The sequence below is a fragment of the Phallusia mammillata genome, chromosome 4 (genome assembly GCF_965637545.1).
Source record: "Phallusia mammillata chromosome 4, kaPhaMamm4.hap1.1, whole genome shotgun sequence".
NCBI lineage: Eukaryota > Metazoa > Chordata > Ascidiacea > Phlebobranchia > Ascidiidae > Phallusia > Phallusia mammillata.
In genome coordinates this window covers 6364693-6376025 of record NC_137255.1, presented here as the reverse complement: position 1 = coordinate 6376025, position 11333 = coordinate 6364693, and the positions used below count along the sequence as shown (strand labels likewise).

The following is an 11333-nucleotide window of genomic DNA, read 5'->3' as shown; positions in this document are numbered from 1 at the left end:
TTGACGGCGATTTTTAAAAGAGGTCGAGGGGCAGACTGCACGTGGTTTTGTTTGTTGCTTGGGAGCATTGCAGCTTGCTGGTACAATTGCGTGCGTCGTTACCGCTGAGTTTACTATGTTGGTTTATAAGCTCTGCGCATTTATTGTGATCAATGATAAATTTACGTCTTGTTTGAGGTTACAAGAGTTACTTAAAGAGTGATATGTATTTTCTGTACTTAAAGCGTAAAATGTTTATTTTGCCAATAGTGTAGGTGCAAAAACAATAATGCCAGCAAAGAAACGCTCAGCAAAATCCACAAAATCCAAGGAAGTGGCAGCAAGTAGTGAAGAAGAAGATGACTGGGAAGAAGTGGAAGAAAATAATTTGGACACATCACAAGTTGACATACAGAATGATGTTGAGGTTTGAAGAAAAACCTCTATTTTTGACATATTCTTTGAGCAAATTTGAATGGCTATATTTAAACCTGATAGTTTTTTTTACTGACCTTTGTATCAAGTGCTTGTGGCTCAAAAATTTTTATTTTAAGGTTCTATGATTTTGTTTATTTTTATTATTATTTTCTGACATTGAAATATACAACTGACAATCCTGCTACAATTTTAATGTTCCTTCAATTTTCCTGAATAATATGTATATTCACAGATTGAAGTCGACTTGCCAGATGTTGTTAAAAAACAACAGAAAAAGAAACAACTAATTAAGGAATGGCTAGAAACTCTTATCAAACGTGCCTACAATAAGGGGAAAAAAGAAATTCATCAAAAAATGCACCAGGTTTGTTATTTAAGACATCTAAAACTAAATAAAAAATCGTAACCCCTGATAAAAAAAGTATAATGCATATTATGCACAACAAAAAAATTGAGCAATAGTTGTTAAGATCAAATTCTCTACACAGGTCAAACAATGGATTATTACGTAAATCAATTGTTTGGTAAAATTGTTTTTGGAAACCAAATATAAATATGTGTCATTAAAGTTGTTCCAAAACATAGACATGGGTTTCTAAATACTAAAACATATTTATTCCTTTTAAGACACATTTGCTCTGCTTGCTTTGTGTTGGAATACAAACCAATAAGATCTGCAATGACTATGAATTACAATCATTTGCTTTGTCAGTTGTGCCTGTTGAGTTTGTTGAAACCATGCCGAAAAAATTGTCAATGGAAAAGCTAACAAGGTGAGATCGCAGGGTGCTAACTACTTTGCATCTGGTATTAAGATCAAGGTACAAGTATTGTAATGATTTGGTGTTCGGAAAAAGAGTCCTGAAAAATAAATCTGTGCAGACTGATATCTTAATTTGCTTCTTGTGTTGGGCTTCAGTAACCAAAACAATTCCATGCACTGTATTTTTTAAGCATATGGCATATATACATCCTTTAATATTGAACTTAGTATAGTCCAAAGGTGATGCATTGATGCTTCACAGTATTTTAGCAACCCCTACCATGCATGGCAAAGTTGGCAGGAGAAGCCATTACCACTTTGAGATAACAAATTAAATGGCATGCTGTGTTCAAAATGTCGGCACTTTAACTAAATTGACAACATCATGTGGTATTTTGCATTGGCAGTTATAATTTGATCTAGAGCACTAAATAAATTGAGAAATGCATCTCACAAGCTACAAGGATGCATTTAGTTCAAATCTTTTTAAGTCATAAAAACTGAACACACGATGGCATTTTTAAATCAATACAACATGTGTTGTGCACCCTTAAGTACATGGAAGTGTGGATGCCTTAGACCAGCGGTCATCAAACTTTATTCACTGTGGGCTGTATAAGTTTTAAAATGATTCATGCGGGCCGCCTAGTTTACATGTCCTAGTGCCTTCTTTCCAAACTTACCCCACAAGGCGATTTTTCTAGATGTGCCAAGAGATGTTTTTTCTACAATCCCATTTGTAATTTGGTGATGCGACTGTTAAATTGTGTAGGTCGTCTCATCTTGTGAGCAATGCTTGTGTATTACGTCACAAGTAACAAAAGAAGGCTATTGTTTACGCACAATTGACACTTGTAGTCTTGTCTGTGACATAACAAACTGTCTTTGGATCAATCCTGGGCGTTGTAGATTAATCCTATGAAACTAGGTAATATTTTTCTACATATCGCGACAGGAAAACTTTCATTAGGAGTAGATTATGTTTGAATGTTACAAAGTTATCAATACGATTTGGCAAACCAAAAAATGTAGTCACAGGCCGGATAAAATGACCTCCAGATCCGGCCCGTGGGCCGTAGTTTGGTGACCCCTGCCTTAGACAACTATTCTTGTTTCCTTACTTTTTATCTTACTTGTCAATCAATACAATAATAATAAAGATTTAAAATTTATACTTGTGTTTGTAACCTTCTGAACATGTCGCTTTATCTATTGTAAACAAATTCAAAATGTTGTTAATCCTTGTGCAAAATGTTTTCTGCAAAATTTCTATTTTTTGTAGGCTTATGAGGTGGATCAACAGCAATTATAGAGGTAATGAGTTATTTGAAAACAATTTACAAAAACTGCCTGACAAAAAAGCTGCCCTGATTAGCATTCTGGAAGGTGGCATGGCTAGCAATAGAATTGATCTTATTCTGGTAAGCTTGTGAGAAAATTTCTCATTTTGTATAAGACTGGGTAGAGTTAATTTGTAGCATGTAAATTTATATTTATTAGGTTTTTTTGTGGAGCATGTTTTAATGTTTTAGTTCAGGGGTGTCCAACTCAAACACAGCTCCGTGCCAATTTTGGTTTTAAAATATACTCGCGTGCCAACGTTTGGTACTTTTTCCAAACCATGTCTTAAATGTCTCAACTGTATGGGCTCAATCCGAATTTTTAGCCAATATGTAGAACCCTATTAAATTGTTAGAAGAAAACTATTGTCGTCAAATGCGAGTAAACTTGTTTATGATACTCCAGAAACCTTTTATTCTGTTTATGCAACACAAAATACATATAGTTTGCAACAGAACTTAAATTCTTTTAAAAAATGAACAATTTAATTAGTGGGTTGTGTAACTTTACTACTGATAATCTTTACTGAAGTTAAAATAACGGCCAAGAAGAATCATTAGAAACGAATGTAATTGCTTGACAAATCCTACTGTTACCATCTAAATGTACAAATGCTTGGTGTGCCACGTGTTGGACAACCCTGTTTTAGTTCATGTTATTATATGATTGTGCATTCCATTGATTGCTCAACTAGGTAGGAGTACATAATTTTAACAAAACAACATCATGTCTTCTATTTAATAAAATTATCGTTCCATGGGTGTGGTGCTAGATAAAATGCACTTGTTGTTTTAAAGAAGTTGTAATTTTGCTGACATTTTGGCCACTGGAATAGGATTCTTCAGATCAACAAAGTGGATTCCTTCAGTTATTATAGCGGCTGCTATGTTGTACATATGTATTATTGCTTTGCTTATACCACCAAGATCCACAATGCTTGTTACTCGTTAATCCATTTCCAGCAAAACGACATTGTTCACATTTGCGCAAACTTTTCTTGTTAACATTTTTGATATTAACCGAACCACTATTTTTGCAGTTGCATCTTGTAATGTATCGATGCATAGGTATACAGGCCAGATTGGTGATGTCCTTACAGCCAGTCTCCTATAAGCCCCCAACAGCTAAACAACTAGCTGAAAAGGCTACAAAAATTAGAGAATTCGTAGAAAAGGTACAGCTTTATTTTGTTGCCAATCACATATCAGACTACACAAAACAGTAATATTTTTTGTAAATACCTAATTGTATGAATAAAAGACTAAAACTAGATGACAAATACTAGGTTAATTTCTAAGTTGTTTAAAACCAGTGGTGGGATTCAGCCGGTTCGCACCGGTTCAAAAGAACCGCCTCACGAAATTTGATAAGATCAGCGAACCGGTTGGCATTACTGGTTACTGTCAGTGGCCTTTTTGTAACAGAACCGGCTGAAAAATATGACTTTTGTGATAGAACCGACTGACAAAAATTTTTGAATCCCACCACTGTTAAAACCTGAATAAAATCAAATTGATAAAACTGTTAATAAGAATTTACTGCTAAAAATGGCTAGAATTTAGTTTATTGTCAAACATTCTATTACATTTTTCAGTTCAACTCTAAAAAGAAAAAATCAAACAAAAGCAGTGATGTTGAAGACAAAGTTGAAATACCTCAAGTTGATGGAGCAAACGACCCTGAACCAAAATTACGTCGTTCAACGAGAAACCGACCTGCTGCCATTTTAGCGGAAAAGGCAAAGCTCTCAAAAATGAACAATAATAACAACAACAGTGTCAGCAAGAAATCAAGTGCTAAAGTAGTGAAATCAAAATACAAATTTGCAGCAAGTAAAAGAGAAAATGCAAAAACTAAAAGTGACCTTTCCGAGTCTGACTCTGATTCTGATTTTGAAGAAACTAATTCTGTGGATATTACGAGGCCATCGCGAGACATTTCGCCAGCCAAAAAGATCAGCAAAATCATGAAGTCAAAATCCAAAGTTGTGGTAAAAAAGGAAAACATTAAACCGAGTGATGTGTCCAGTGTAAAAGCAACTCAAAAAACTAACAAACTGGAAAATGTTGATTCAGACTCTGATTTTGATGAAACTAAACCTGTAGACATCAAGCCAACAAGAGACATTTCACCAGCAAAAAAGATTAGCAAAATTTTGAAATCCAAAGTGGAAATGAAACAAGAAAGTGTAAATAGAAGTGATACAAAACTAAACTCAATTCCAGAGGTAAATTTTTAATGCTTCGTGTTTTATTGGCGTTAAAAATTACGGTTTCTAGCTTTTATCTGTACTTTTTTTATAAAATTAAGATTCGTTTGTAATTGTATTTAGGATAATGTGGAAAAGCAAGGCGCATCGAAAAGCAAGAGACTTCGGACACGGAAGTTAAAGCATGAGGAGGTAACTCGCTTGGTTTGTATACGATTTGCGATTAAAGTTACATACAAATCCTTCTTTGTCAAGCAAGTAACATCGAATGTAGTTGCCTTATGCACCAAGCATCATGACTTTACTGAAATAGCAATTTTGATATCCAGTTAATGTCGTATGTGATTGTGTAGAGTGTTTTTTATGTAATGTGCTACAGAAAGATAAAGATGAGACATCAGAAGTTGATGAGCCTTCTTCCTCTGAAAGTGAGGATGACTTTATTGAGCCTAAACGAAAAAGAAAAGCAAAGACTTCCACATTGAAACCAAACACTGCAACAAAATCTTCACCAACCAGTACAAAACAGGGCGTTTCTAGCACAAGTGTGTATTTGTAATTGTTTGTTTGCTGTTTATTAGTAATATTCATAGTATGACACTTGTGATGGGACGATACCAGGTTTTGAAGCGAGTATTGATTGATACCGATTACCAAGTACTTAAATATAGCGTTATACTTAGTTGTACATCACCAGCTAGTTCATCTTTTAGGATACATGTGTGCACACACACATGCAAGAGCATATAGAAAAATGTAATCTCCACATAATAGTGAAAAAAACTAACCTAGCGGAACTTTTTCCGAGTTTTGTGCTGTCTGAAGCAAATATTGGCAAAAAGTTGCCAGTATTCTTATAGTGTAAACAAGCCTTTGGTATCGAAAATGGAGGCAAAATATTTTGATACCGAGTACGAGCATCGATACCGAGTACCGGGTACTCGTCCCATCACTACAAAACACTGAAGGTGCTTATATAAGCGAAATATGTATGTTTTTGTATGAAAGCTAACTGAGTTTAGCCTGAAACAAACATTTCCAAACTTGCGATCATAAAATACCATCTTGTAACAGAATCCAAATCACCAATGAGACCAAAGGCAAATCGAAGCAAGGAAACACACAACGAATGGTTGGAAGTTTACATTCCAAAGGTAAAACATAGGAACAAAAAACACAAATTAAGTAAATGTGCTGCATCACAAAGACAAAGCCAATTACAGATGTTTATTTTTAGACTGGCTGGATTCATGTTGATTGTATCAGTGAAATTATAAATGACCCGAAATCAGCTGAGTCATCGGCCACACAGCCTGTGCACTACGTCATAACTTTTGATAATGACTCAGCAATTAAGGACGTTACAGCGAGATATGCGTCGGGCTGGCTAACAACCACTCGCAAGTTGAGAATCAGTTATGTGGAATCCGACTGGTGGAACAATACAATGAAAATGTTTAAAACTAAAAAGAAGGTAATGCATAATACCACCCATAGATATGTCAAAGTTTTTTAAACTGTTCTATGCGAGTGACATGGGCCTTGTAGTCACCAGGAGTCAATTGTCGTCAAGATGTCCATGTGGTTTCTCCGAGTTCACAAGGTTGTAGGTTCTAATCGTGCCTCAGCCACCTGAGTTTTCCTGACCAAGAATTTTAAGTGGTATCGCTCTACCCTAGTGGATCCCGAACTGAAGTCACCTTACTCTCCATAAGTGAAAAAATCAAATAAAACACAAAAATGTAAAAATAAAGACTGAATTAGGCCTGAAAGTGTGTGAAAATGTCGCTTATTTGGTGCCGAGATTAAAGTCAGACCCGGATCATGGGGAACATAACGCATTCAGGGGTTGTGCGTCTACCTATGACATAAACAGAACAAACCACTAGGTATGGTCCAAAACCGCAAAAGTTTTGTTTGGTCGAACACCGAGGGTCCCACGTTAGTGCTCGCTGCATTGTGACGTCACAAACATTCTCAATTTCACACTAGTTTTGTAGCTTTCCGAGGACCCTTACGTCACCAGAGGTGTCTTAAGCTGTACAGGCCCAAGAAGTATTTAACGCATATTAAAATGAAAAAATGTCTTTTTTGTTCTTGGATACCCTTTCGAACACTAGTTTCGCCGAGTACCGAGCATCAAAAACAACGGCACTCGGTAGCGAGTACTCGGGTTCTGGCTCGACTCGGCCCATCCCTATACACAACGTATTTTTTTATTTCGTTGTTTTGTTTCAAGGCGATGGACAATGAGGAAAACAAACAATTGGAGTCGGATCTTTTGGCTCAACCACTTCCAACTAGCATAGCCGCTTTTAAGGATCATCCTTTGTTTGTAATTCGACGCCACCTTTTAAAGTACGAGGCCATTTACCCCCCAGACACTCCGGTCATCGGATTTGTGAGGGGAGAGGAAATACTACCACGGTCTTCTGTACATGTTTTGCATACCAGGGAAAAATGGCTACAATCGGTGGGTGTTTAATTTTTTTACCTGTATGGCCACAGTTTTATTTGAAGCGAAACTGCACTTGGGTATGTTGATAAAATTGCACTTTAAACCTCGATAAACTGGATTCGATTAATCCGGATCTTCACCTAATTCGGACAAAACTTTAGGTATAAATGATTTGTAATGTTGTATAACTTGAACTAATCAACACCGGTTAATCTGGATCTTCTCGTAATTCGGATTTTTCTTCGTCTAAAACGGGTCCGGATTAATCGAGATGTGTTTATATTTTCTAAAACTTGTCGAGGTAATGAAACCTGTACAGTACACAACAAAAAAGAAATTGTACTGTCATGTAATGCTGATTTGTTGGGATTTACATTTTGAGGTGTTTTATTTTTTTGCATCCCGATACAATCGTTCTTTTTTAACAAGGATTTTCGTGGTTTCTAACGCCTTTTGCGGTACATTTTTGAAAGCCGAAAAAATAAATCAACTTGCTAAATTTTAAAAAGTAAAACGAATAATTGTATCAATCTTCTTAATCACGATGTGTGTGTATTCTGATGCATCAAAGTTTCAATTTTTCTGCCTTTTTTACCTCACAAAAACATTTGTTCAAATTCTAATACTGCAATACTATACTTCCTTGCATTTTTTTTAGGCCCTGTCAGTTTGCGAGGGCGAGGAGCCATATAAGATGGTGGCTTCATTTCTTTTGAATAAAAAACTGAACAGAGACTCGGCCACCCCATCTCTTCCATTGTTTGGTAAATGGCAAACAGAAACTTACAAACCACCGGTCGCAAAAGACGGAAAGGTAGAAGTAAAAACTCATTGGTCGTTACCAATTTGGTGTGTTTATTTGAAATCGTTTCAGTTGTCGCAACAAGAAAACGACACTATGCAACTACTGTCTACCATGTATTCAAAGTGTTTTTTACTAAACCTCATCCATTTCGTATCCGTCATGTTACGGTTAAGGCTAAATGATAGTTTTCGGCGTTAGTTTGGTGTATGAAATGGCTTTGTATGGTTTATCACGCTACTTTTACGCCAGTTTAACATATTTTGGTAAAAGTGCAACTGCATTAAACAGAATTTTGTCGACTTAATAAATCTCTTTGTTACAGGAACAACCTACCGTTTTGTGAAAAAAAATAGTTTTTTTGCACTGTATGTGAATGTAATTTTGTCTCCCAAAAAAAAATTAAGTTAGTTATGAAAAGTGACATCTTTTATGCTTTTTACTTAGGTTCCTCGCAACGATTTTGGCAATGTTGATTTATTTCAGCCAAGCATGTTACCTATTGGTTGTGTACATCTTCAGTTGGCAGGTTTACAGACAGTAGCACGGAAGTTAAACATTGATGTTTCGCCTGCTATTGTTGGTTTTGACACTCACAGTGGTTATCCACATCCTGTGTAAGTACTAAAAGGGTTTTTGATTGACACAGAATCCGGTTAATCGCAACATGGCTTATCGCTAAACGTTTTATTGCATGTTACATCTCAATCTGTAGCCTCGTAATACTTGAGAACATACTGACAAATTCGGTTAATTGCATGAGCAATTTGCAAAGTTTTTTCCACAAATAAACGGATTGTGCGCTTAATCGGACATTTTTTGCAACAAAAGACTAGGTTTGGGAATTTACTATCCCTATGTAATTTAACGGACTATGCGATTAACCGTATTTATGTCAGCAACAGGAAAAAGCTTGACGCATTTGAGTCCCTGTTAACAATAATAATCTGACTATGAAGCCTGGTTCTTCTCCAGTGTTTAAGGTTTAAAGTTAACAGGTTAAGTATTAATTGTACTCATGACCTTTCAACTACACCCGACGCATTCCCCTTGTTTTGAACTACGTCTAATCCAGTAGTTCTCAAACTGTGCGTCGCGACGCCCTGGTGCGTCGTTTAAATTTTCCATGGGCGTCGCAGAATAGTTCCGTTTCGTGGCGTTTTGTTGTTGTATCAATAAACACAATTTTAATAATAAATTTCACATTTGCTTTTATTTTCTGGTGTGTCACAACAAAAAAGTTTGAGAGCCACTGGCCTAATCCGTTTTATTCCAAACCAATGCTATTTGTTCAATGCATAATCTGGGTAATTGCATGAAAAGCTGGGCAATTCGGGTATGCGATTAACCGGATTCGCAATGTTATTAACCGGATTTTTCTTCAGACTGGATGGGTATGTTGCGTGCAAAGAACACGAAAAAATTTTGCAAGAGGCTTGGAAAGAAGACCAAGTTCATGCCGCTGAGAGGGCTAAGGAAAAACGAGAACAAAAAATTTATGGAATGTGGAAAAAACTAATTCGCGGCTTAACGGCGTTAGAGAGAGTAAGAAGAAAATATGAGGTTGGTTACTTCTTAATTTCGATTTTACTTCTCAGGTAAGGTTGTGTTGGTGCTGTTTTGGTCACAAACGTTCCACAAGAACAAAAAACAGTTTTATGGAAATGATCGACGTCTTTGAAGTAGTGGTTTATGCGCCCTTGGGGCATATCCGAAATCTTTTTGGAAATCTAACTATTGCAGAAAAAATACCTCCATTTTCTCTGGCTTATACTTCAACTAACAGATTTATAATTTTCAACATAAATTCTGTTTTTGCAAAGTATTCTTCTGAAACTAAAAACAGGCAGACTTTCCATGAACCCACGATTTGAACGGAAATAAATGGTCATTTCTTTTTTGTTTGATAAATGTATTCCTTCCATTTCCCCTGCACTGTGGGTCATGTACACAATAAAAACTTTTACTCGAAACTATTCGGTCGACGGCACTACTGTGCGCCTGTACCACAAATGTGTACCGGTAAAGGAATGTTTTTTCTGCTGGTAAGTTACATAGTTGGGTTTTTAGCAGGCCGAAGAGTCAAGCCAAGACCTTCACACAAGTCTTGCAAACGGAGGCGCAAATTGGCAAAGTCAAAAACTGGAAGAAGCCAAGAAAAAGGAACAGGGCAAGAAAAGAACTCGTCGCGCTACAAAGAAGAAAACAGTCGAGGAGAAACTGCCGTTTGAAATGGAAACAATGTGACCACTTAACTGCACTTGGAGAAGTCCTGTCCTATCGTTTGGCCAAATAGTTGCATTTTGAGAAGAAAGTCTTATGTTTGACCAAATAGTCTTGTAGGGATGGGCCAAAACTGCAAATGTTCTGTTTGGTCGAGCACCGAGCTTCTCACTTTAATGCTCGGTGCTCGGTGCATTATGACGTCACAAAAAATCCCCTTTCTACGTTCTTGCTCTGCAAGGTCTCTTACGTCACCAGCGGTGTATTATAAGCTGTACAAGCCCATGAAGTACGCGCTTTTCCACCATCTAATACATTTGAAAAATCATTTGTTTTTGTTCATAGACACCCTTTCGAACACTAGTTACGTATGTTAGCAGGGCATGAATATGCAAATTTAATGCTCGGGTCAAGTTTGTGCAACTGCTCGGCCGAGCACCGAGCATCAAAAATAGCGTTGCTCGGTACCGAGTACTCGGGTTCTGGCTCGGCTCGGCCCATCCCTATAGTCTTGCACATATTGGTTTCTTGGCTTAAAAAAGTCCGTTTTAAATCCTTTTGTAAAAAATGACAACTAAAACCACCTGGTGCAGGATGTTTGTTTATACTCTTAACAGCATTCTTTTTACTTTCATTGCTGCTATCCTTTTCGTTAATTTTTTTACACCATCGTGTGGAATAACACTGCCAGTATTTTTGTCTCTATTAAATCTTGGCACATGTTTGGTTTACCAGTGTCCTAAGTTGTTTAAAATTTATTGGACTTTTTCCAAATCGTCTACGATTATTCTGCCAAAAAAACTTACGAAACGAATCCTTTTGCTAATCAAATTCGTTACATTGGTTCTATTTTTTCATTTGGTCTAAAATTTGTGTCGGTTAACATTTTACAAAATTTAAAGTTTAACTACTCGGTTCAAGACGAAAAGAAACGATGTTAAAATTTAAAAGTGGCACAACCCACTTAGATCTTGGTCCACGGTTTTGGGGAGTTTCCGACTCCTGGTTTAAAATATAAATGCTTGACAAGTGTTCTGTCCTGCTAAAGATTCTTAAATTTTTTTGATTGAAATTGTTGAGAATTAAAAGCAGGATTAAGTTTATTTGTAAACACAATACA

At 36.5% G+C, this 11333-nt stretch overlaps 1 protein-coding gene across 2 annotated transcripts; it reads left to right on the top strand.

The window, feature by feature from the left end:
• Positions 1–196: 196 nt before the first annotated feature.
• On the top strand, positions 197–10944 carry LOC145225445 (DNA repair protein complementing XP-C cells-like). 2 transcript variants are annotated; one of them, XM_080092151.1, is made up of 15 exons: positions 197–406; positions 650–781; positions 1045–1190; positions 2463–2601; positions 3561–3695; positions 4116–4748; positions 4854–4922; positions 5110–5275; positions 5805–5884; positions 5968–6204; positions 6970–7203; positions 7847–8002; positions 8438–8607; positions 9376–9553; positions 10061–10944. In XM_080092151.1, the coding sequence occupies exons 1-15, from the start codon at positions 269–271 to the stop codon at positions 10235–10237; spliced, it is 2790 nt and encodes a 929-aa protein (XP_079948277.1). In that variant the 5' UTR covers positions 197–268; the 3' UTR covers positions 10238–10944. The 2 variants fall into 2 exon arrangements, with proteins under 2 accessions (XP_079948277.1, XP_079948278.1); XM_080092152.1 differs by lacking the exon at positions 5968–6204.
• The last annotated feature ends 389 nt before the right edge of the window (positions 10945–11333 follow it).

What these genes read in the sequence shown, in the direction of transcription:
- LOC145225445 (XM_080092151.1), top strand. Translation starts at nt 269, where the DNA reads ATGCCAGCAAAGAAACGCTCAGCAAAATCCACAAAATCCAAGGAAGTG. An exon ending in ACAGGGCGTTTCTAGCACAA is followed by an intron (nt 5,276 to 5,804) that starts GTGTGTATTTGT and finishes ATCTTGTAACAG; the next exon opens with AATCCAAATCACCAATGAGA. An exon ending in TGGAAGTTTACATTCCAAAG is followed by an intron (nt 5,885 to 5,967) that starts GTAAAACATAGG and finishes GTTTATTTTTAG; the next exon opens with ACTGGCTGGATTCATGTTGA.